Source organism: Argentina silus (genome assembly GCF_951799395.1).
Source record: "Argentina silus genome assembly, chromosome: 6".
Lineage (NCBI taxonomy): Eukaryota > Metazoa > Chordata > Actinopteri > Argentiniformes > Argentinidae > Argentina > Argentina silus.
Genome location: NC_139660.1, coordinates 500,012 through 525,213, shown reverse-complemented (window position 1 = coordinate 525,213; position 25,202 = coordinate 500,012). Strand labels below are relative to the sequence as shown.

Genomic DNA, 25,202 nt, shown 5'->3' with positions numbered 1-25,202 from the left:
CAGTGATTCTACCAGGACAGTGATTCTACCAGAACAGTGATTCTACCAGGACAGTGATTCTACCAGGATCGGCTCGACAAGACAAACGAGGAGAAGGAGAGGATTCAGTCTGAGGACATTGTCATTGTCATTGTGGCGCACGGGGAGATCACAAGCCCTGTCCTGCCAGCCTGCTGTGCCAGGCCTCTGCCCTCCATCACAGACGTCAGTCTCTACTCTCCCTGGAGCTGCTCCACTGGCTGTACGGCGGCCTATGGCGTTGCAGCTGGCCACACCCCACCTCCTCACAGAGCCTTTAAATGTGCATCTGAATGTTGACCTGTGCCCCCCGGCCGTCATCGGCCTGATCCACCCCCTCTAACTGGAATTCCAAGAGAATCCAAATGATCCCAAACATCATTCTGAGTCCCGTACGTACGGATGAACCAGTGGATGAATTTGAGAGTTTGAGTTTGGACTCTGAGGTCATACTGCTCCCATATCTCATCCCAGTGGATGAGGACCCTCAGGTTCCACTCTGTGTGGTCACTCTGTGGTCACTGTGTGGTCACTCTGTGTGGTCACTCTGGCCTCGTCAGCGGTTCTTCAGAGTCAGCGTCTATCTTGCAGTCTGTCTCGTCCAACAAACAATCCTGTGAACCGATGATTCAACTGACCCCACGAACGACCACAACAGATGACATGGTTGTAAACCAACGGTCAGTACAGTGGTTGTACTGTGGTTGTACAGTACTGTGGTTGTACAGTGGTTGTACAGTACTGTGGTTGTACAGTACTGTGGTTGTACAGTACTGTGGTTGTACAGTACAGTGGTTGTACTGTGGTTGTACAGTACTGTGGTTGTACAGTACTGTGGTTCTAGGTCTGTGTTTGGGGGCCACCTCCCCCAGTCTCCGGAGGTCTCTCCAGGTAACAACCTGCCTCCCTCACCTCCAGGGGATTGTCTGCTACAATAACATCTCTCTTTAACTACTGTATGTCATGGTTTTATTATTATTATTATTATTATTATTATTATATTGTATTGTTGGTTGTTGGTTGTTGCTGCATTGTTGAAGAGCTAGCTTGCCCCAAGCATGTCATTGCATCATTTGTATTCAATATACTTGGCAAATAAACTTAGATTTTCTCTTTCTTTTATTTACTAACATAATGGCTTCTGATGGTGAAATCTGGAATGTTTTCCATCATTCTTGTAGGGACCTGCTCCATGTAGGGACCTGCTCCATGTAGGGACCTGCTCCATGTAGGGACCTGCTCCATGTAGGGACCTGCTCCATGTAGGGACCTGCTCCATGTAGGGACCTGCTCCGTCCAGTCACACAGCTGAGTTAATACCCTACTTGTGTAGAACAGACATGAGTGTCTCTGGTTTGTACATATGTAGTGTAGGGGGGCTTTTGATCTGTAGTGTTGTGAATGTTTACCTTCACTGTGTGTGTGTGTGTGTGTGTGTTCATCTAATTTATACTGTAATATATCGATATATCTGTAATTGCAGGTATAATATACTGTAATATATCTATATATCTGTAATTACAGGTCTAATATATCTGTAATATATGTAATATAATATAACTAATGTATCATGAGTACACAGGGGAGACGCCCTGAGGTCACATTTACCACAATAAAGGAACACAAAGGTTGTCTTTACTACCACATAATGACCTGTTTTTACTCTTTTTTTTTAATAGTTTACGGGTTAAATCCTCAGTCTAAAGGGTCTTACCCTCATAGATTCTAAAGATATATATATATATATATATGCTGGTGTTGAATAGACTCACCCTGCTGTTAACCGTCTACTTCCCACAGTTTCCCCTGCTTCAGCTTAATGTTATGCTCTGAAAGTGACCTACAATCAGAGCTCAGCCTATGAAAGTGACCTCCAATCAGAGCTCAGCCTATGAAAGCCCCAGTGGTGAACGACGGCTCTGTTCTTATAGGAGAGCCAGTTGGTGTGGTTGCAGGAATTTAATTTAGCGATAAGGACAATTCATCCAAAGGGGATATTTCAATACAGAGGCTAGAATAACCATTCAGATCCTTTGGTGTAATATGCACAGTGTAATCTATCTTTTTATGTTTAGCAAGGAGAGTAACACATCATTCCAGGGGTTAGGGTTAGGGTTAAGTCCTGTGCTAAGTTCTTTATTCAAGCATAAAACAGGTCAGCAGGATAATACATGATGTCAATAAAATGATTTAATAGTAAAACAATAAAAATACAATAGAAAGAAGGATGATAAGTCATTACTGTCAGGTTCCAAATTCCCCGATCTCCACGTAAAAAGAAAGAAAAGATCAAATAAAAATATGCTTCTGGTCCATCACCACATCCTCAGCCGAGGGTTTCCAGATCTCGGAGATCATCCTCAGCTCCCCCAGATACTTCCAGGCTAAGGCCACTAGATGGCGCCAGCCCCTCACGCCAGGGCTCCCTACCAGCAGTCCCTCAGTAGTCACGTGACCCAGTCCTCCCTGCTCGTCCATAAGGACCCCTGCCATGATTCCACCCCCTCTGGAGTTCTGAGCAGCCTGCGCAGGAAGAGATGCAGGTCAGGGGAGGGCCAGACCCTCAACAGTGTGTGTGTGTGTGTGTGTGTGTGTGTGTGTGTGTGACACACACACACACTCCCACATACACACCCACACACACTCTGCCACTGCCTCAGGGATGGTTGGTACTGATGTCGCCCCACTGAAAATGAAATGTAGGGCTAGGGTTAGAGTTAGAGTTAGGTCAGGGCTAAGGTTAGAGTTAGGTCAGGGTTAGGCTTAGGTCAGGGTTAGGTCAGGGCTAGGGTTAGGTCAGAGATAGGTCAGGGTTAAGGTTAGGTCAGGGTTAGGCTTAGGTCAGGGTTAAGTTAAGGGTTAGGGAAAAGTTAAGGGTAAGACTAATGGTTAGGGTTAAGGTCAGGGTTAGGGTTAAGGTCAGGGTTAGGGTTAAGGTCAGGATTAGGGCTAAACGTAGGCCATCCCAAGGATCCCATTTAGCATCTGTCCTGCCAAATGCCAGTTGTGTAATCAGTAAGAGATTAGAATAGTCACATGATTTCCTTTAACAGCACCAAGGATGTATAATACAACCTTCCACCTGTAGAGGGCGCTGTGACCACAGAGATGCACCACGGTTGTGTGTGTGTGTGTGTGTGTGTGTGTGTGTGTGTGTGTGTGTGTGTGTGTGTGTGTGTGTGTGTGTGTGTGTGTGTGTGTGTGTGTGTGTGTTGCTTCTCACCAGGGGACTTTCCAGTCCTTGACTCATCACCTGATAACTACTTGTTGTGGTCTTCCCCTCCATACACACATACCAACACACTCTGACAGGAGGTTTATTCATGTTATGTTTATGAACGTGTTTGTTGTTTATATGATGTAATGCGTGTTGAGAAATGCACTTTAAAACTACATAAACCTGAAAGTTGAAACTTGGGTTAGAGTTAGGGACCAGACAACAAGGCTTCACAGGAGAGCCGGGAGGACCATGACATCATAGTAGCTCCCATGGTTGGTCCTGGAGAGAAATGTAATCTCATGTAATCTAAGTTTATTCATCATATACACATTCATCCTACAGCCGTAGACGGTGTAATGGAATGCTTTGGGCAGCTAGCTCCTCAACAACGCAACAACGTAATCAAACAATAAAAACAACCACATCGGTAGAACAGTAGGAAGAGATGAAGTCAAGCTTTATTCAGTGTTTTTCACGGGAGAACATTTCTATGAAAATGAAACTAACAAAGAATATGACTCAATGTCATACATCCCACAGCAACATGGATCTGACCAATCAGGTGGGAGCGCTGTGTGTGTGTGTGTGTGTGTGTGTGTGTGTCGGCCATGTCAGGAGGACTGGGAGATGAAGACACAAAATGGCGGCCTGGGTTTACAGTCTCTCAACAGCATGTCGTCTCCTCCCCCACCCTAGTGTGTGTGTGTGTGTGTGTGTGTGTGTGTGTGTGTGTATGTGTGTGTGTGTGTGTGTGTGTGTGTGTGTGTGTGTGTGTGTCACACTGGTTTTATGAGCGTGTTTTCAGTTGTGATTGTATAAAAGTATTTCTTATCAGGAGGAGAAGCACCTCCTTCAGCGTGTTATCAAAGCCATCATCAGAGTGATTCCAGTCTGAGAAGGACGGGGAACTCTGGATGTTTGCTGCCAGGCCGACCTGGACACACCTCCACCTCCACTGACCTTCACCCAGACTCCAGGCTAGTGTCCATGGACGCTATTGACTAAACGTCAACCTTAAAGGGGCAACCTGTAATTGGTACATCCATATTTGGAATTTAATTATATAATTCAATTATATATAGCCATTGATTCTGGAAGAATAGAATTTAGTCATGCCTCTCATGAGCTTAGATCACCTGTGTTAGGGTTAGGGTGGAAACTCTCATGTTGATCTCATGGATGGTTAGGGTTAGGGTTAGGGTGAGGGTTAGGGTGAGGGTGAGGGTGAGGGTGAGGGTTAGGGTGAGGGTTAGGGTTAGGGTGGAAACTATCATGTTGATCTCATGGATGGTTAGGGTTAGGGTTAGGGTTAGGTTAGGGTTAGGGTTAGGTTAGGGTTAGGGTGAGGGTGGAAACTATCATGTTGATCTCATGGATGGTTAGGGTTAGGGTTAGGGTTAGGGTTAGGTTAGGGTTAGGGTTAGGTTAGGGTTAGGGTTAGGGTTAGGGTGAGGGTGGAAACTCTCATGTTGATCTCATGGATGGTTAGGGTTAGGGTTAGGATTAGGGTTAGGGTTAGGGTTAGGGTTAGGGTTAGGGTTAGGTTAGGGTTAGGGTTAGGGTGAGGGTGGAAACTATCATGTTGATCTCATGGATGGTTAGGGTTAGGGTGAGGGTTAGGGTGAGGGTTAGGGTTAGGGTGAGGGTTAGGGTGAGGGTTAGGGTGAGGGTTAGGGTTAGGGTTAGGGTTAGGGTGAGGGTTAGGGTGAGGGTGGAAACTATCATGTTGATCTCATGGATGGTTAGGGTTAGGGTTAGGGTTAGGGTTAGGGTTAGGTTAGGGTTAGGGTTAGGGTTAGGGTTAGGTTAGGGTTAGGGTTAGGGTGAGGGTCAGGGTGGAAACTCTCATGTTGATCTCATGGATGGTTGGTCCTTAAATCCGTGGCTCCGTCTCTGAATATGAGAGTGATGACATTCCTCCAGCTCCGTCCCTCGGCTGTTTACCAAGAACGTGGCGGGGAGCCGCTTTGTTGTTGTTTGAATGACAGATTTATTATTTGACCCTTTAAGTCTCTTTTCAGAGCTAAGAGAGTCCCATGTGCATATAACACCATCATCAGGGTCAGGGTTAGGGTTAGGGTTAGGGTTAGCTCAGAGCTAAGAGAGTCCCATGTGCATATAACACCATCATCAGGGTCAGGGTTAGGGCACCATCAGTAGAAACAGTCTGATCAGGGGTCCACGCCCTTATTTGACCCTGAAACTAATATGTTGTGTGTTTTCATGGTTTTTCAAATGGTAAAAACACACACTCCTCCTTGCAGTCTGTGTTGGTGGTGGTGGTTATACGACCACCCTAACCCTCGCCCCGCAGATCAACTTACCTTGAACATGAATGATGACTCAGTCATAGTGAAAGCCGACCACTCAGCTCAGCAGAGAAGCCAAGCTGTTTGGGACTCTGTTGAGACACCTGACCTCGCTGTTGCAGGTACACAGCTGGGATGAGGAACAGAGTCATGACTGACTGACTCTCAACACTGAACTGGTTACATTATCAGCACTGGTCACACACTGGAAGTTACATCTGGCAAAGGTGGACATTCATGATGGTTGATGTGTGGTGATCTTGGTGCCTGCCTAAAAGTGATCGTAGTGATCTTATGGCTGCCTAATAGTGATCTTAGTGATCTTATGGCTGCCTAATTGTGATCTTAGTGATTATGGATGCCTAATAGTGATCTTAGTGATCCTATGGATGCCTAATAGTGATCCTATGGATGCCTAATAGTGATCTTAGTGATCCTATGGATGCCTAATAGTGATCTTAGTGATCTTATGGATGCCCTGTTGTCAATGCAGTAGAAATCCACTTACAAACGGCTGCACCCCATGATACAGACAGTTGAAGTTGAAGTTCATTAGATTTTTAAATGTAGGCTCAGTAAAACATAACTCATATGTTGAGTAGACCTACCAAACGTCTAAATCAAAGTCAAAGTCAAAGTCAAAGTGGCTTTATTGTCAATTCTTCACATGTCAAGACATACAAAGGAATCGAGAGGACGTTTCTCACTCTCCCACGGTGAGACAGATAAAGTGCCCAGGCACAACAGATAACACATACTAAAAGTAAAACATTCAATAAAAATAATTTAAACAGTGCAAAAAGAGCAGTCAGTAAAGACAGTAAAGTCAGTAAAATGACGTTATTAATGATCAATATTGTGCGCCAGGCCAACCGGCCAAGTCCTTTCAGTTTCGAGTGACAACCTCAGTGGCTCCGTCCTGCCTGGTTTCTGATGACGTAGGTGCCTTTACTTGGTTTCTATTGGTTGAACAGATCCCGTGTGCGCTCCTCGGGTATTACGGTACAGCCGTCGGAGCTCCGCCGCAGCGACAGACGCGCTTTTCTGACAATCTTCACCTTCCTTTCACTGACGAACCAACATGAAGGCCGTTCTGGCGCTGCTCCTCTGCGTTCACACCGCATCTGCAGGTAAACGAGCTGCAGGACCTTTAATCCTGGGAAACTGCTGTTGTTTTCAACTTGTTTTACCTCCTTCACTTAAGACGCACTTTAGGTTATTCTCTCGATAAAACTACGTTAAAACTACCTCATAACTACGTTACAACTACCTCATAACTACGTTAAAACTACCTTATAACTACGTTAAAACTACGTTAAAACTACCTCATAACTACGTTAAAATTACCTCATAACGACGTTAAAACTACCTTATAACTACGTTAAAACTACCTCATAACTACGTTAAAACTACCTCATATCTACCTCATAACTACGTTAAAACTACCTCATAACTACGTTAAAACTACCTCATAACTACGTTAAAACTACGTTTCGATGATGTTTGGTGGATCAAATCATGGGAAATTCAGTCAAATTAAAATAAAAAGTAATCAGTCAAATTGAATGAAAACTACGTGTTTCTGTGTCTCGTCCATTTGATTGATTCTCCTCAATCTTTGAGTTCAGACACATGTTGTTATTTTAAGTCTCTTTGGATAAAAGCGTCGTCTGCTAAATGACAGAAATGTCAATAGAAAATGTTCCTTTCCTGGAAATCAATTCAGGACTTTTATTACCGAGTGGTCGTCGGTTTAATGACAGTTGATGAAACTATCTGAGACATGTTTGATATCCTGTTGTATTTGTTACGACCTTCATGTCTTGTAATTATCACATAAGATTAGTTGAATGTTGTGTAGTTCAGTAGATAACTAGTTGTATAGTTCAGTAGATAACTAGTTGTATAGTTCAGTAGATAACTAGTTGAATAGTTCAGTAGATAACTAGTTGTATAGTTCAGTAGATAACTAGTTGTGTAGTTCAGTAGATAACTAGTTGTATAGTTCAGTAGATAACTAGTTGTGTAGTTCAGTAGATAACTAGTTGTATAGTTCAGTAGATAACTAGTTGTGTAGTTCAGTAGATAACTAGTTGAATGTTGTATAGTTCAGTAGATAACTAGTTGTGTAGTTCAGTAGATAACTAGTTGTATAGTTCAGTAGATAACTAGTTGTATAGTTCAGTAGATAACTAGTTGTGTAGTTCAGTAGATAACTAGTTGTATAGTTCAGTAGATAACTAGTTGTATAGTTCAGTAGATAACTAGTTGTGTAGTTCAGTAGATAACTAGTTGTATAGTTCAGTAGATAACTAGTTGTGTAGTTCAGTAGATAACTAGTTGTATAGTTCAGTAGATAACTAGTTGTGTAGTTCAGTAGATAACTAGTTGTGTAGTTCAGTAGATAACTAGTTGTATAGTTCAGTAGATAACTAGTTGTATAGTTCAGTAGATAACTAGTTGTATAGTTCAGTAGATAACTAGTTGTATAGTTCAGTAGATAACTAGTTGTATAGTTCAGTAGATAACTAGTTGTATAGTTCAGTAGATAACTAGTTGTATAGTTCAGTAGATAACTAGTTGTTGATGCGTTAGTAAAATGAAAGCCTTGTTATCAGGTGTGTTGAAGAGGATGTCAGCTGAGGTCAGCAGAGGAGCAGAGACCTTGTTTTACTTCAACCTGTCTGAACCTGAACCCTGTTAGGCTCCGCTTCATCATAATGATTATGTCAAGTTGATGTATTTACTGTCGATGTGAATCACCTGATAGTCAGAAAATGTATCTCAGTTGTGTGTCTGTGTTGCCGTGGTGCTGAGCCCCTCAGTGCCCCAGTCATGACAGTGATGTTAATACCAGCAGTGGCCGGTAGGTGGCGCTGCAGCTCCTCTGGAGCAGCAACCAGCTCCATGCTCAGTGTTCTCGCTGTGTGTTGCTGTCTGACTGACATGATTTGGGGTTTAGAAAAGGGGTTCATTAAAGTATTCCATGTTGAAAGCTGCAGTATTCCAACCCTCGTTAAAGAGAGTCATGACTGATACATTTCCCCTGAAACAGTAAAAACAGACTTTTCATCATGTTGCCACGGTTCCTCACCACCGACAAACGTGTTCAGTTCATTACAAACTAACTGGTGCTGCTGTCATTTCACTTCATGCTTTGTCACACGTTTAAAGTCACTGAGCAGAATTGTCCTTATTGTCACCTTGTCCTGCCAACCGCGACCGCTGGTCTTAGAGGGCATTGGAGGAACGTACGGAGGATGCATGACATCACAGTTCAGTCAGGCCTGAAACAACAGTAATAGTATGACAGTTATGAGCATCATCTGACTCATCATCTGTCATGCAGGCTCTGTCAGGAGGGGAAACATGTCTTTTATATCATAACGGCCTTGTTCACTCCAGACTGCACTACTGATGTCCAGTGACATTGTGATGTGGTACACATGAATCCTGTGTGTGTGGTGACGTAGTACACAAACGACGACTCCACCAATGACAGACAGCCTTTATGTCTCAGGGGGGCTGGGAGAGCCTTTCTGTCTCAGGGGGGCTGGGAGAGCCTTTCTGTCTCAGGGGGGCTGGGAGAGCCTTTCTGTCTCAGGGGGGCTGGGAGAGCCTTTATGTCTCAGGGGGGCTGGGAGAGCCTTTATGTCTCAGGGGGGCTGGGAGAGCCTTTCTGTCTCAGGGGGGCTGGGAGAGCCTTTCTGTCTCAGGGGGGCTGGGAGAGCCTTTCTGTCTCAGGGGGGCTGGGAGAGCCTTTATGTCTCAGGGGGCTGGGAGAGCCTTTATGTCTCAGGGGGCTGGGAGAGCCTTTCTGTCTCAGGGGGGCTGGGAGAGCTGGCCAGGACTCCTGGAACAGATTCACATCTCATCTAGAAACACAACACAGCTACGACATGTTGACATGATAGATTCTGCTGTGTCACTTAGACCAGTGTTTTTCAACCTTTTTTGAGCCACGGCACATTTTTTACATTGAAAGAATCTTGCGGCACATCACCAACCAAAAATGTTACAAAATGACTCTGTAGCCTGATACAATAATATCCGTAGACTCATCAAGTTGCAACGCAAATTTCCTACTGATGCGTATCTTTCCCAAAACATGACTTTCGATGTCTGTAGACATGTCATCAATACGCCTGGCAATTGTGTATCTGAGAGCGGGACTTTAGCTATGTCTTTAACCGCGTCAGGGCCGAGCATCTCGTTGACAACGGCTTTGCAGGCAGGTAGTATTAATGTCTCTGCCACAGAGTGGGACTTTTTTGATTTAGCTACGAGTTCAGTAACTAGGTAACTAGCTTTGAGGGCTTTCTCATTTACCTTTGTGGTTTTTCCTCAAAAAAGTTGCCTGTTTCTCTGTGTTTTCACGCAGGCGAACAAAATAGTCCATCGGCTTGTTTTGAAGCGACGGGTGTTTCGTTTGGAGATGGCGTTTAAGCTTGCTTGGCACCATGGCGCTGTTGGACAGCTTCTCGCCACACACCAAGCATAACGGAGTCGGTGTCGTCTCATCCCCGGTGAAAGTAAATCCGAACGAAAGATAGCTTTCGCTGTATTGCCTCAAGCTCACCGTCTTTGCTTTCTTTTTACCACCACTCATACTGGTACTTCACCTGGGTCAGAATCTTGTCCAGGGCCCAGTTCGGAGTTTACATTTTTCCTTTTTAAAAACTTCTCCATCACTGTCACCACGACCTGTCGCATGCGTCACTAATTCTCTTGTCTCTAAGAAGGAACGAGGCAATTAGCTACCTGCTGCCACCGGACCAATATTACATTACTCTGCCAGTCACTATATTACAGCACAGACACTCGACAATGGCATTTTATTTGCAGATAATAATTAATAAATGTTAATAAAAAGAAAAGTGAAATTGGATAATTTCTCACGGCACACTAGTGTGCCGCGGCACAGCGGTTGGGAAACGCTGACTTAGACAGTATAAGGAGACGGGTCTTAAGGCTGCCTTGAACACATTCTATTATTATTATTAGTAGTAGTAGTAGTAGTAGTAGTAGTATAGTAGTAGTAGTAGTAGTAGTAGTAGTAGTAGTAGTAGTGTAGTAGTAGTAGTAGTAGTAGTATAGTAGTAGTAGTAGTAGTAGTAGTATAGTTGTAGTATAGTAGTAGTAGTAGTAGTAGTAGTAGTATAGTAGTAGTCATAGTAGTAGTAGTCGTAGTAGTAGTAGTAGTATAGTAGTATAGTATAGTAGTAGTAGTAGTAGTAGTAGTAGTATAGTAGTAGTAGTAGTAGTAGTAGTAGTAGTAGTATAGTAGTAGTAGTAGTAGTGTAATAGTAGTAGTAGTAGTATAGTAGTAGTAGTAGTAGTAGTATAGTGTAGTAGTAGTAGTAGTAGTAGTAGTAGTAGTAGTATAGTAGTAGTAGTATAGTAGTAGTATAGTAGTAGTAGTAGTAGTAGTAGTAGTAGTAGTATAGTAGTAGTAGTAGTAGTAGTATAGTAGTAGTATAGTAGTAGTAGTATAGTAGTAGTAGTATAGTAGTAGTATAGTAGTAGTATAGTAGTAGTAGTAGTAGTAGTAGTGTAGTAGTAGTATAGTAGTATAGTAGTAGTGTAGTAGTAGTAGTAGTAGTATAGTAGTAGTATAGTAGTAGTAGTAGTAGTATAGTAGTAGTAGTAGTAGTATAGTAGTAGTAGTAGTAGTAGTAGTATAGTAGTAGTATTGTAGTAGTAGTAGTAGTATAGTAGTATAGTAGTAGTAGTAGTAGTGTAATAGTAGTAGTGTAGTAGTGTAGTAGTAGTAGTAGTAGTAGTATAGTAGTAGTAGTAGTAGTAGTAGTAGTAGTATAGTAGTAGTAGTAGTTGTAGTAGTATAGAGATACAACAGAGCTGAAGGGTCTTGATGAATCCAGGATACTAATAGAAACACATCAGAGCTACTGGAGGATGATGTTCTAGACTGTTATATTTATATTTATATTTAATAAATTGTAAATAGTTTCTGCCTACATGAATGTGTTTAGTTGTGGAGATGGAAAACAAGTTTCGGTTTTTCTATTTTTTCTCCAAAGTTCAGGTAAAGTATGATAGGATGATAGAGGATGAGGAGGAGAGGAGAGGGGGATGATAGACGGTGTTAGGGGATGAGGAGAGGAGAGGGGGATGATAGAGGGTGTTAGGGGAAGAGGAGGAGGAGAGGAGAGGGGGATGATAGAGGGTGTTAGGGGAAGAGGAGGAGGAGAGGAGAGGGGGATGATAGAGGGTGTTAGGAGGAGAGGAGAGGGGGATGATAGAGGGTGTTAGGGGAAGAGGAGGAGAGGAGAGGGGGATGATAGACGGTGTTAGGGGATGAGGAGGAGGAGAGGAGAGGGGATGATAGAGGGTGTTAGGAGGAGGAGGAGGATGATAGAGGGTGTTAGGGGATGAGGAGGAGGAGAGGAGGATGATAGAGGAGGAGGAGGAGGAGAGGGGGATGATAGAAGGTGTTAGAGGAGGAGGAGAGGGGGATGATAGAAGGTGTTTGAGGAGGAGGAGAGGGGGATGATAGAAGGTGTTAGAGGATGAGGAGGAGGAGAGGGGGATGATAGAGGGTGTTAGGAGGAGAGGAGGAGAGGAGAGGGGGATGATAGAGGGTGTTAGGGGAAGAGGAGGAGGAGAGGAGAGGGGGATGATAGAGGGTGTTAGGAGGAGAGGAGAGGGGGATGATAGAGGGTGTTAGGGGATGAGGAGAGGAGAGGAGAGGGGGTGATAGAGGGTGTTAGGGGATGAGGAGGAGGAGAGGGGGATGATAGAGGGTAGAATAAACACAATGCTCTCCTGTGTTTTTGGTCGACTGAAGAACAAGAAAATTGGTCCTTTTCTAGAGTTTGTAAAACACTTTTTCATTCATCCTTTCATTCCTGTTTCTTCTAGTGACTCACTCCCTGCACAACTTCTACACCGCATCCTCTGGAGTTCCAGACCTCCCAGAGTTTGTGGCTGTGGGGATGGTGGACGGTGTTCAGATGGTTCACTATGACAGCAACACCAAGAGAGAGGTGCCCAAACAGGACTGGATGAACCAGGTCACTGCAGACGACCCACAGTACTGGGAGACGCAGACTCAGATATTGATGGGCAACCAGCAGTTCTTCAAAAGAAACCTTGGTATTGCAAAGCAGCGTTTCAACCAGACTGGAGGTGAGAGACAGAACTTCTCACCATGGTTACGTTCCTTCTGATGATTTGAACCATCATTGATGTTTACAACCGTTGTTCTCTTGGATTGGTGACGACATGATCCGTCTCACAGTGAAAACCAGCAACATTCTCCTACATGGGAGATGAAACATTGTTGAACTAAACTGACCAGAATTCTGTCTCCCCCCTCTCCCCCCTCTCTCTCTCTCTCTCTCTCTCTCTCTCTGTCTCCCTCTCTCTCTGTCTCCCTCTCTCTCTCTGTCTCTCTCTTTCTCTCTCTCTCTCTCCCCCCTCTCTCTTTCTCCCCCTCTCTCTCTTCCTCTCTCTCTCCCTTTCTCTCCCTCTCCCCCCCTCTCTCTCTCTGTCTCTCTCTCTCTCTCCCTCTCTCTCTCTCTCTCTCTTTCCCCCCCTCTCTCTGTCTTTCTCTTCCTCCCCCCCTCTCCTCTTTCTCCCTCCTCTCTCTCTCTCTCCCTCTCTCTCTTTCTCTCTCTTTCTTCCCCCTCTCTCTCTCTCTCTGTCTCTCTCTCTTTCTATCTCTCTCCCTCCCCCCTCCCTCTCTCTCTCTCTCTCTCTCCCCTCTCTCTCTCTCCCTCCCCCCCTCTCTCCCTCCCCCCTCTCTCCCTCTCTCTCTCTCTCTATCTTTCTCTCTCTCTGTCTTTCTCTCCCTCTCCCCCCCTGTCTCCCCCCTCTCTCTCTGTCTCTTTCTCTCTCTCTTTCTCTCCATCTCCCCCCCTCTCTCTCTTCCCCCCTCTCTCTCTCTCTCAGATGGACATATTGTCCAGTTCATGTATGGCTGTAGTTGGGATGAGGAGACTGGAGTCACAGAGGGGTTTGAGCAGCATGGTTATGATGGAGAGGACTTCATTGCATTTGACCTGCAGACGTCTACATGGATCGCTCCAACGCCACAGGCCTTCATCACCAAACAGAAGTGGGACAGAGATCAAGCTCTTAATGAGAACAAAAAGAACTACCTCACCCAGGAGTGCATTGAGTGGCTGAAGAAGTACCTGCAGTTGGGGGAGAAAACTCTGAAGAGGACAGGTACAGACACACTGACATCACCTCACATTCTCTCTCCCCCCCCCCTCCCTCTCCCTCTCTCCCCCTTTCCCTATCTCTTCCCCTCCCTTTCTCCCCCCCCCTCTCGCTCCCCTCCTCCCCCCTCTCTCCCCCTCTCTCTCTTCACCCTCCCTCTCTCTCCCCCTCCCCTTCCCTCTCTACCCCTCCCTCTCTCTCTCCCCCCTCTCCCCCTCTCTCTCTCCCCCTCCCCTTCCCTTTCTCTCCCCCTCCTTCTCTCTCTTCCCTCTCTCTCTCTCTCCCTCTCTCTCTCCCCCTCCTTTACTGTCCCCCCTTCTCCCCCCCCACTCTCTCCCTCTCTCTCTGTCCCTTCCTCTCTTTCACCCCCTCCCCCTCACCCCCTCCCCCTCACTCTCCCCTCTCTCTCCCCCTCCCTCTCTCTCCCCCTCCCTCTCTATCTTCTGCTCTCCCTCCCTCCCCTCCCTCTCTCTCGCCTCCCTCTCTGTCCCTTCCTCTCTTTCACCGTCTCCCCCCCTCTCTTCCCTCCCTCTCTGTCCCCCCTCCCCTCTCTCTCTCTCTCAACCTCTCTCACTCTCTCTCCCCCCTCTCTCTGTCTCCCCCCTGTCCCCATCTCTCACTCTCCCTCCCTCTATCTCTCCCCCTCCCTCTCTATCTTCCGCTCTCCCTCCCTCCCCTCCTCCCTCTCTCCCCCTTTCCCTCTCTCTTCACCTCCTCCTCTCCTCTCTCTCCCCCTCCCCTTCCCTCTCTACCCCTCCCCTCTCGCTCTCTCTCCCCCTCCCTTTCTCCCCCCTCTCCCCCTCTTTCTCCCCTCCTCTCTCCCCCTCTCTCTCCCCCTCTCTCTCCCTCTATCTCTCCCTCTCTCTCCCTTCCTCTCTCCCCTCTCTCTCCCCCTCCCTCTCTCCCCCTCCCTCTCTCTCCTTTTCTCTCTCTGCCCCTCCCCTTCCCTCTCTACCCCTCCCTCTCTCTCTCTTTCTCCCTCTCTCTCCCCCTCCTTTACTGTCCCCCTTCTCTCCCCCCTCCCTCCCTCTCTCTCCCCCTCCGTTTCGCCCCCCTCTCTCCCCTCTCTGTCTTCACACTCCCTCTCTCCCCCTCCCTCTCTCTCTCCCCCTCCCCTTCCCTCCGCTCTCCCCCTCCTTCTCTCTCTTCCCCACTCTCCCTCTCTCTCCCCCCTCCCTCTCTCTCCCCCCTCTCTCTCCCCTCCCTCTCTCTCCCTCCATCTCTCTCTCCCCCTTCCTCTCCCTCTCTCCCCTCTCTCTCCCCCTTCCTCTCTCTCCCTCCATCTCTCTCTCCCCCTCCCTCTCTCTCTTCCCCTCTCTCTCCCCTGCCTCTCCCTCCCTCTCTCTCCCCCTGCCTCTCCCTCCCTCTCTCTCTCCCCCTCTCTCTCTCCCCCTCTATCTCACCCTCTCCCCCCTTCTCTCTCTCCCCCTCTCTCACCCTTTCCCCCTCCCTTGTTCTCTCCTCCCTCTCTCTCTCTCTCCCCCTCTCTCTCCCTCCTCTCTCTCCCCCTTCCTCTCTCTCTCCCCCTCCCTCTCTCTCCTCCTCCCTCTCTCCCTCCTCTCTCTCTCCCTCCCCCTCTCTCTCCCCTCCCTCTCTGTCCCTTCCTCTCTCTCTCCCCCTCCCTCTCTCTCCTCCTCCCTCTCTCCCTCCTCTCTCTCTCCCTCCCCCTCTCTCTCCCCTCCCTCTCTGTCCCTTCCTCTCTTTCACCCCCTCTCTGTCCCCCCTTCTCCTCCCTCTTCCCCGCTCTCTCTCTCACCCTCTCTCCCCCTTCCTTTCTCTCTCCTCCATCTCTCTCTCTCCCCCCTCTCTCCCTCCCTCTCTCCCCTACGTCTCTCTCCCTCCCTCTCCCCCTCTCTCTCTCTCAACCTCTATCTCACCCTCTCCCCCCCTTCTCTCTGTCCCCCTCTCTCCCTCTCCCCTCCCTCTCACTCCCTCTGTCCCTTCCTCTCTTTCACCCCCTCCCCCTCTCTGTCCCCCCTTCTCCCCCCCCTCTCCCCCCCTTCTCTCTCTTCCTCTCTCTCCCCCCTGTCCCCTTCCCTCTCTCCCCCCCTTCTCCCCCCCTCTCCCCCCCTTCTCTCTCACTCCCTCTCTGTCCCCTTCTCTCTCACTCCCCCCCTGTCCCCTTCTCTCTCACTCCCCCCCTGTCCCCTTCTCTCTCACTCCCCCCCGTCCCCTTCTCTCTCTCTCCCCCCCCTGTCCTCTTCTCTCTCCTCCCCTCTCTCCCCCCCTCTCTCTCACTCCCTCTCTGTCCCCTTCTCTCTCTCACTCCCTCTCTGTCCCCTTCTCTCTCTCACTCCCTCTCTGTCCCCTTCTCTCTCACTCCCTCTCTGTCCCCTTCTCTCTCCCTCTCTCTCTCTCTCACTCCCTCTCTGTCCCTTACTCTCTCTCTCTCCCCCCCTGTCCCCTTCTCTCTCACTCCCCCCCTGTCCCCTTCTCTCTCACTCCCCCCCTGTCCCCTTCTCTCTCACTCCCCCCCCTGTCCCCTTCTCTCTCACTCCCTCTCTGTCCCCTTCTCTCTCTCCTCCCTCTCTCTCCCTCTCTGTCCCCTTCTCTCTCACTCCCTCTCTGTCCCCTTCTCTCTCTCCTCCCTCTCTCTCCCTCTCTCTCCCTCTCTGTCCCCTTCTCTCTCACTCCCTCTCTGTCCCCTTCTCTCTCTCTCCCTCTCTCTCCCTCTCTGTCCCCTTCTCTCTCACTCCCTCTCTGTCCCCTTCTCTCTCTCTCCCTCTCTGTCCCCTTCTCTCTCACTCCCTCTCTGTCCCCTTCTCTCTCTCTCCCCTCCCTCTCTGTCCCCTTCTCTCTCACTCCCTCTCTGTCCCTTACTCTCTTTCTCTCCCTTACATTTGTGTGATTAATCAAGTTCAGTTGGGTTCGTCCCCTCTAGGCTACAATTAAACTTTTATTTATGTCCCTCTCTTCTTTCTATCATTCCCTCTCCCCGCCCCCCTCCCCCTCCCTCTCCCCCCCCTCTCCCCCCCCTCTCTCTCCTCCCCCCCAGTCCCTCCCTCAGTGTCTCTGCTCCAGAAGACCCCCTCCTCTCCAGTCACCTGCCACGCTACAGGTTTCTACCCCAGTGGAGTGATGGTGTTCTGGAGGAGAGATGGACAGGAGGTGTTTGAGGATGTGGAGCACGGAGAGGTTCTCCCCAACGACGACGGAACCTTCCAGAAGAGCACTCGCCTCACTCTGAAGCCTGAGGACTGGGAGAAGAACCAGTATGACTGTGTGGTTCAGCTCTCTGGGATGAAGGACGACATCGTCATCAAACTGGAGCGCTCCGTGATAAAGACCAACAGAGGTAAGAAGATCCAACGTGATCATTCTCAGTGAGTCAAAGTACCTCCAGCAGAGCACCATCGTCTCCCTCACTGAAGGTCCTCATGTTCTCCATCTCTCAGGGGCCCTGATCAGTGTACCCCTCTCTGACATGTTCACTCTTCACATTCACAAAGTCACTTCAGGAACTCTTCCTGAGTGACAGAGGAAGTGGGTTGGTTGAGAGGAAACCAAACTGTGATCAGTTCCAGTCTGACTGTCTGTGTTGGTTACAGGTACCACTGACCCCGCCCCCCTGGGCCTCATCATTGGAGCTGTGGTCGGACTCCTCCTCCTGGCCTCCATCATCATCACTGTGTTCTTCATCATGAAGAAGAAGAGGAGCAAGAAAGGTGAGAAACGCCTCCTCTTCATCATATCATCACTGAGGTGTTGTTGTCAGGATCTTAGCAGTGATGAACTAGTCTGGATTGGTCAGTTTTAGTGGAGTTGGTAGATGGAGATGTTTCACCAGGAATAGTGTTGTGATGTGAAGTCAGGGCTGTAGAAGTCGTGCCTCTAAGGATTCTAAAGTGAACACAGACGTGTTATCAGGTTTGATCCTGTCAGGAATACCAAATACACTAGAAATACAGGATGTGACATGTAGTTAGTAACATCTCATACATGTTGTTTAGTTAGTAAAGTGTCATACATGTTGTTTAATTAGTAAAGTCTCATACATGTTGTTTAGTTAGTAAAGTCTCATACATGTTGTTTAGTTAGTAAAGTGTCATACATGTTGTTTAATTAGTAAAGTCTCATACATGTTGTTTAGTTAGTAAAGTGTCATACATGTTGTTTAGTTAGTAAAGTCTCATACATGTTGTTTAGTTAGTAAAGTCTCATACATGTTGTTTAGTTAGTAAAGTGTCATACATGTTGTTTAGTTAGTAAAGTCTCATACATGTTGTTTAATTAGTAAAGTCTCATACATGTTGTTTAGTTGTAATATTCTACTCAACCAAACTATAAGAGTCAGTAATGTCTTCATGTCCACCTCTGTGTTTCAGGCTTCTCCCAAGCTAGCAGTAAGTATTCTACACCTTCATGTTGTATTTACTAATGTACACTGAACTGAATGACAATCATGTGTGGCTGTTCACCTTGTTTCTTTTACTAGAAACCTGAAAACTGAAATATTGACCTGCTTCAACAGCTAATTTAATATTGTGTCTATTTGGTTGTTTGGTTGTTGTTGTATTTGATACTGTGTGAATGTTAATCAGCTATGGTGTGTCTTGGCCAGGGCTCCCTGGAAAAAGAGATTCATATCTCAATGGGACCTGGATAAATAAAGCCATGTAAATGTTGTTGAGGTGTCATGTGACTGTTTCCATGTCAGAATGTAGTTGTGTGTTCCTCGTTAGTTGAACTGGCGTTGTCTTGTTTCCTCGTAGCTTCTGACGATAGTTCCAACAACTCTGCACCCAAAGCATGAGGTTTCTCTGCACTGATCAACCAGGTGAGATTCTAGTTCTGGAAATCTCTTTGACCTTCAGAGGAATACATTACCTCACTTACATCACTGAACTCAGTATTGACCTTGGCTTTCCGTGTGTGTGTGTGTGTGTGTGTGTGTGTGTGTGTGTGTGTGTGTGTGTGTGTGTGTGTGTGTGTGTCCTCACAGGAGAGAAGCAGAGACTACAGGAGGATATGAAGTCATCTCCTCTGACAGATGAAGTCAGATCAATGTGCACCTTGACACAAAGACACAGTTCTCTAAAACAGCATTTTATCTGATTATAATTCATATTGTTACTGCACTTGATTAGCGGATGGCAAAAATATACAGTCACAAAAATCATGTTTTGATCTTCATATATTTTAGGTTTTCTAGGATTTCATCCTAATTCACACATCCATGTGTTTTCTTCTGGTTTATCATTGATGTGTTTTGTCTGTATTTCTCTGCTTCCTCCTGATGTCCATGTTGTAAGTCTTCTGACCAGCGGCCACGCCCCTCTCCGTCTGAGTGTCATCTGACTCTCCTGTCAGTGAAACATTGATGATGTCACCAGGTTTTAGCAGCTGCTCCATCAGCCTCAGCAGCAGTCTGGTCATGGAATAGAACAACTGCTGAACCAGCGGTTTAACATTTACATTCAAGTCATTAGACGCTTTTATCCAAAGCCACTTACAATAAGTCCATTAGTCTCAGTAAGTGAATCAACTATTCATCAGTCATCGTCATCATCATCATCAGTCATCGTCAGTAAAACCTTCATAAGAACAAGTGCCATCGGCAGTCACAGTTCTAGAGAACTCATCCAAAATCTCATCCATTTTTGGGGGGGATGAGATACTTCCTTCATATAAATCAATATCTGAAATCATTAAAGTTTGTGTTTGAGATTATCTGCGCTCTGCTACAACCTGGACACCTGCAAACTTGTTTTTTATCTGTGTTGTTAAAATATGAACAGAAATATGATCAGTATCAAACTATTTTGGTCCAACAAATTCCCTGTGACGGTGTTGCTGCTGACTCCTCGGGGTGCAGTGATGCTCTGCTCTGTCATTGGATAGTCGTTATGTTCACGGTGTAAAAATCATCATCTCCAATCTTTACAGTTTCATAGTCATGAGGGAGAGGGTTATTTTAGTGTGTTTTGTGTGATTCTATTGTTTCTGTATCAGTAGGGAGAGAAACTGTTCTTGGGAAATAAATTGTGTGTAAATCAGGTTTATTTTGATGAATAAAATGGGGTTGAAAACAAACTAATGTGTGTCTGAGCTGCTGTTGTTAACAGGCTTCAGGGAGCCTCAACCAGAACCCAGCACACTGCAGCCTCCTCATGGCCTCCAGCCTCTAATCTGGTCCTGTAGAACCTCCAGCCTCTAATCTGGTCCTGTAGAACCTCCAGCCTCTAATCTGGTTCTGGTCCTATAGGACCTCCAGCCTCTAATCTGGTCCTGTAGAGCCTCCAGCCTCTAGTCTGGTCCTATACAACCTCCAGCCTCTAATCTGGTCCTGTAGAACCTCCAGCCTCTAATCTGGTTCTGTAGAGCCTCCAGCCTCTAATCTGGTTTTGTAGAGCCTCCAGCCTCTAATCTGGTCCTGTAGAGCCTCCAGCCTCTAATCTGGTCCTGTAGAGCTGTAGTTCTGTGTTTTGTAAATTGTGAGCTGCAGTTAAGACAGATGAAACACAGCGTTGACACAGTAGCAGTAGAACATCTCTTCTAGGGGGTCGCTGTCAATGTCACGAGGCGGTCCAACCAGCAGATGGCGACAGAGAGCACTTCCAGGGGGACCAAGAGGAAGTAACCGGGAGATGCCCATATTTGGTCCTTCCTGCCCGAGGCACTCACCTGGAACTGATGACAGGAGTGATTGTGTTTTGTGTTTATGTTTCTCACCTGTGTTTAGCCGTTAGCCCTTATTAGTTGTAGTATTTAAAGACCTCTTTTAGCAGTGCCTCTTTGCTGAGTTTTGAATGTTTATTCCCGAGACCGTTTTCTGTGTATTGTAATGATCCCTAAGTTTTCGAGTAAAAGCCTTGGACCTCCTTCAACTGCCTCTGACTCTGCATTCTTGGGGTTTGCCTGGTTACCATCAGCTTTGGCTAAGATGAATAGAGCCTCTGGTGTTCAACTCTAAATCTACCGTGACAGTCAAAGGAGTGAGAGCAGCAGCACTGGGAGCAGCACTGGGAGCAGCAGCAGAGAGAGCAGCAGCAGAGGGAGCAGCAGCAGAGGGAGCAGCAGCAGAGGGAGCAGCAGCAGAGGGAGCAGCAGCAGAGGGAGCAGCAGCAGAGGGAGCAGCAGCAGAGGGAGCAGCAGCAGAGGGAGCAGCAGAGGTACGTTTCTAAATGATCTCATATCTGACAGCATCAAATCCAAATGACAGCATTTCTTCTCTGCATAAAGGATCACTGAAATAACGTGTTCCAGTTAAGATGACGAGAACACGGACCGTTCATAGCTACATAGAATGTGTGTGATGTTGACCAGAGGAATGGACCTGCAGGTTAAGTCCTGTCTGAATGTGTGTGATGTTGAATGGACCTGCAGGTAAACCTGGGTTTTGAAATTTAATATTGAATCAAAGAACTTGAATCTAAGATTTACACTTTGCCAGATTAAATAAAACTGATGATAAAGTTTCGATATTTAAATGTGTTCATTTGAGATATAAATTAAATCTGCTAAAAAGGGGATATATTTATTTTGACCAGATTTATAAATGTAGTCAGAAAAAAATAAATACAAAAACTGTAAAGCTCCTCGATTCTGCAAAATGCACTCAAACAGCTCACACAAGCCTTCTGTCAGAGAGAAGTCGTCTCAACAGTGGAGGTTCAGTCCTATCTGTTATGTTCAGGTGGGTGGTGTCTTTCTAGGACTGGCTCTTCCTGATATGATTAATAGCCTTCAGGAAATGGTCCAAAACAATCTGAGGCCAGCCAATCATGGAGAGATATAGCCAGGACCATGACACGTCCTCACATACGACTGAGGGAAAACTGTACAGATGAAACTGCTGCAATGGTTGGAGAACATTCCAGAACATCATTCGGCAGTGATTCTACCAGGACAGTGATTCTACCAGGACAGTGATTCTACCAGGACAGTGATTCTACCAGGACAGTGATTCTACCAGGACAGTGATTCTACCAGGATCGGCTCGACAAGACAGACGAGGAGAAGGAGAGGATTCAGTCCGAGGACATTGTCATTGTGCACGGGGAGATCACAAGCCCTGTCCTGCCAGCCTGCTGTGCCAGGCCTCTGCCCTCCATCACAGACGTCAGTCTCTACTCTCCCTGGAGCTGCTCCACTGGCTGTACGGCGGCCTATGGCGTTGCAGCTGGCCACACCCCACCTCCTCACAGAGCCTTTAAATGTGCATCTGAATGTTGTCCTGTGCCCCCCGGCCGTCATCGGCCTGATCCACCCCCTCTAACTGGAATTCCAAGAGAATCCAAATGATCCCAAACATCATTCTGAGTCCCGTACGCACGGATGAACCAGTGGATGAATTTGAGAGTTTGAGTTTGGACTCTGAGGTCATACTGCTCCCATATCTCATCCCAGCGGATGAGGACCCTCAGGTTCCACTCTGTGTGGTCACTCTGGCCTTGTCAGCGGTTCTTCAGAGTCAGCGTCTATCTTGCAGTCTGTCTCGTCCAACAAACAATCCTGTGAACCGATGATTCAACTGACCCCATGAACGACCACAACAGATGACATGGTTGTAAACCAACGGTCAGTACAGTGGTTGTACAGTACTGTGGTTGTACAGTACAGTGGTTGTATTGTGGTTGTATAGTACTGTGGTTGTACAGGGGTTGTATAGTACTGTGGTTGTACAGGGGTTGTACAGTACTGTGGTTGTACAGTACTGTGGTTGTACAGTACTGTGGTTGTACTGTGGTTCTAGGTCTGTGTTTGGGGGCCACCTCCCCCAGTCTCCGGAGGTCTCTCCAGGTAACAACCAACGCCTCCCTCACCTCCAGGGGATTGTCTGCTACAATAACATCTCTCTTTAACTACTGTATGTCATGGTTTTATTATTATTATATTGTATTGTTGGTTGTTGTTGCTGCATTGTTGAAGAGCTAGCTTGCCCCAAGCATGTCATTGCATCATTTGTATTCAATATACTTGGCAAATAAACTTAGATTTTCTCTTTTTTTAATTTACTAACATAATGGCTTCTGATGGTGAAATCTGGAATGTTTTCCATCATTCTTGTAGGGACCTGCTCCATGTAGGGACCTGCTCCATGTAGGGACCTGCTCCATGTAGGGACCTGCTCCATGTAGGGACCTGCTCCATGTAGGGACCTGCTCCATGTAGGGACCTGCTCCATGTAGGGACCTGCTCCATGTAGGGACCTGCTCCATGTAGGGACCTGCTCCATGTAGGGACCTGCTCCGTCCAGGGACCTGCTCCATGTAGGGACCTGCTCCGTCCAAGGACCTGCTCCGTCCAGGGACCTGCTCCATGAAGGGACCTGCTCCGTCCAGGGACCTGCTCCATGTAGGGACCTGCTCCGTCCAGTCACACAGCTGAGTTAAACACAATGAAGGGTTTAGAAACGTTGTGTTCGCTAACATGCTGTATGTGCAGAAATGTCAGCTTGCTAGGAGGAAGATTGTTGCTCTCCTGTAGTGATTGATTTGTTTCTTATCTCATTGTAATTGTTTTTTTTCATTGTATTATATTCTTTCAGTGTATTTCAGTTTCAAGCATTATTCCATTAATGTCATGATTGTAATATAATTGATAGTATCATTTGACCATCTGTTGTTACGATTATCATTTTGCTGATTAATTCTGTGTTGCAATCAGTATTTTATGATTATTTGTTCCTGTTCAATAAAGATAAAAAGACAAAGATGGAGTCTGGTTTTGTCTGGTGACAAAGTTTATTCTTCATCAGGATTGTGTTAACCTTGCCCAGAGAGAGAGAGAGAGTGGTGTGTGTGTGTGTGTGTGTGTGTGTGTGTGAGACACACCGTATTCATTATAGGAAATAATGGGTCATAATATCAAACAACATATAGCCTACAATAAAATGACTCATTTAGTGAAACATCAACATCTAACATCAACATCTAACCCCATCAACATCTAACATTAACATCAACATCTAACATCAACATCTAACCCCATCAACATCTAACCCCATCAACATCTAACATCTAACATCAACATCTAACATCTAACCCCATCAACATCTAACATCAACATCAAACATCAACATCTAACCACATCAACATCAAACATCAACATCTAACATCAACATCTAACATCAACATCAAACATCAACATCTAACATCAACATCTAACATCAACATCAACATCTAACATCAACATCAAACATCAACATCTAACATCTAACATCAACATCTAACATCAACATCTAACCCCATCTAACATCAACATCTAACATCAACATCTAACATCTAACCCCATCAACATCTAACATCAACATCTAACCCCATCAACATCTAACCCCATCAACATCAACATCAACATCTAACATCTAACATCAACATCTAACATCTAACATCAACATCTAACATCAACATCTAACATCTAACCTGTGATGGAAAAACCAGTATATGCACACACTCCAGCATCATGTCTAACACACACGTTTATTAACACATGTTTAATAACCTATACAGATTGTTGACAGGAGAGAACGAAAATACACATAGTGTCTTTTCTAGGTACGGTATGTCCCCAAGCGATCGACACATAGAACTCCTAACAGCAGGACCATTGTTCTTCTAGTCTGGTCCCAGGGTGTTATCTAGGACCACTGCAGACCATGCCATGCCACCTGCTTTCAAGGTTGCATTGTTGATCATGTGAATGCTCCGCCTGTTCATCACACCATCTCTATAAGTATAAATTGTAAATCAGCTGTAACCTGAATCTGGGCTCTCTGTTCCTATGGTGCTTTCGACCCGTATGGTACAGTTTGCTGTGCTTGCAACCATTATTAAATTCTACTAAACAGTTATTGTGTTCGTGCATTTTTGCAAAGTCTCACTGAAATCTTTTTATCCGTGGTAAATCCCCTAGACACAGATTTCCACCACAAACCCCATCAAACAGATGGTGAAACAAACAGCAGTGAGTGAAGAAAGACTGTCGTTCAGAACCTCTGGACGTGGTTGAGAACCCCTGGGCGTGGTTGAGAACCCCTGGGCGTGGTTGAGAACCCCTGGACGTGGTTAGAATATTATTATTATTTTTGTCTTATTTTTTGAGACATGGAGACATGAACACAACAGTATCCCCAGTCCTTAACCCCCCCCCCCACACACACACACACAATAATAATAACAATATTAAATAATAATAACAATATTACATAATAATAATAATAATAATAATAATAATAATAATAACAATATTAAATAGAATTATTAATATTAAATATAATTAAATAGATTTGGTTCAGTTCAGGTGTGGGGAGCAAAAAACAAACAAAAAAACACAAACCGCACATGTCCCTAGTGCAACCAACTTCCTCTGACTCCTACGGCTTGCCGTCACACCGACATAGAAACAGAACAAGTAGAACCGCTGGTTGTGATTCTTCTAAACCAACGAACGAGCAACTGAAATGTACGGATCCGCGTGGGACCTTTCGGCGCATAACGAATACTATGTGAGATAGAAACAAATAAAAA

General features: G+C 46.1%; 1 protein-coding gene across 1 annotated transcript; it reads left to right on the top strand.

Moving 5' to 3' along the window:
• The first annotated feature begins 6,538 nt into the window (after nucleotides 1–6,538).
• LOC310805678 (major histocompatibility complex class I-related gene protein-like) lies at nucleotides 6,539–19,767 on the top strand. The gene is made up of 8 exons (XM_083671477.1): nucleotides 6,539–6,677; nucleotides 12,430–12,696; nucleotides 13,462–13,740; nucleotides 16,730–17,029; nucleotides 17,283–17,399; nucleotides 18,060–18,077; nucleotides 18,447–18,511; nucleotides 18,677–19,767. Exons 1-7 carry the CDS (start codon nucleotides 6,629–6,631, stop codon nucleotides 18,485–18,487), a joined length of 1,071 nt encoding a protein of 356 aa, XP_083527603.1. The 5' UTR covers nucleotides 6,539–6,628; the 3' UTR covers nucleotides 18,488–18,511; nucleotides 18,677–19,767.
• Nucleotides 19,768–25,202: the final 5,435 nt, after the last annotated feature.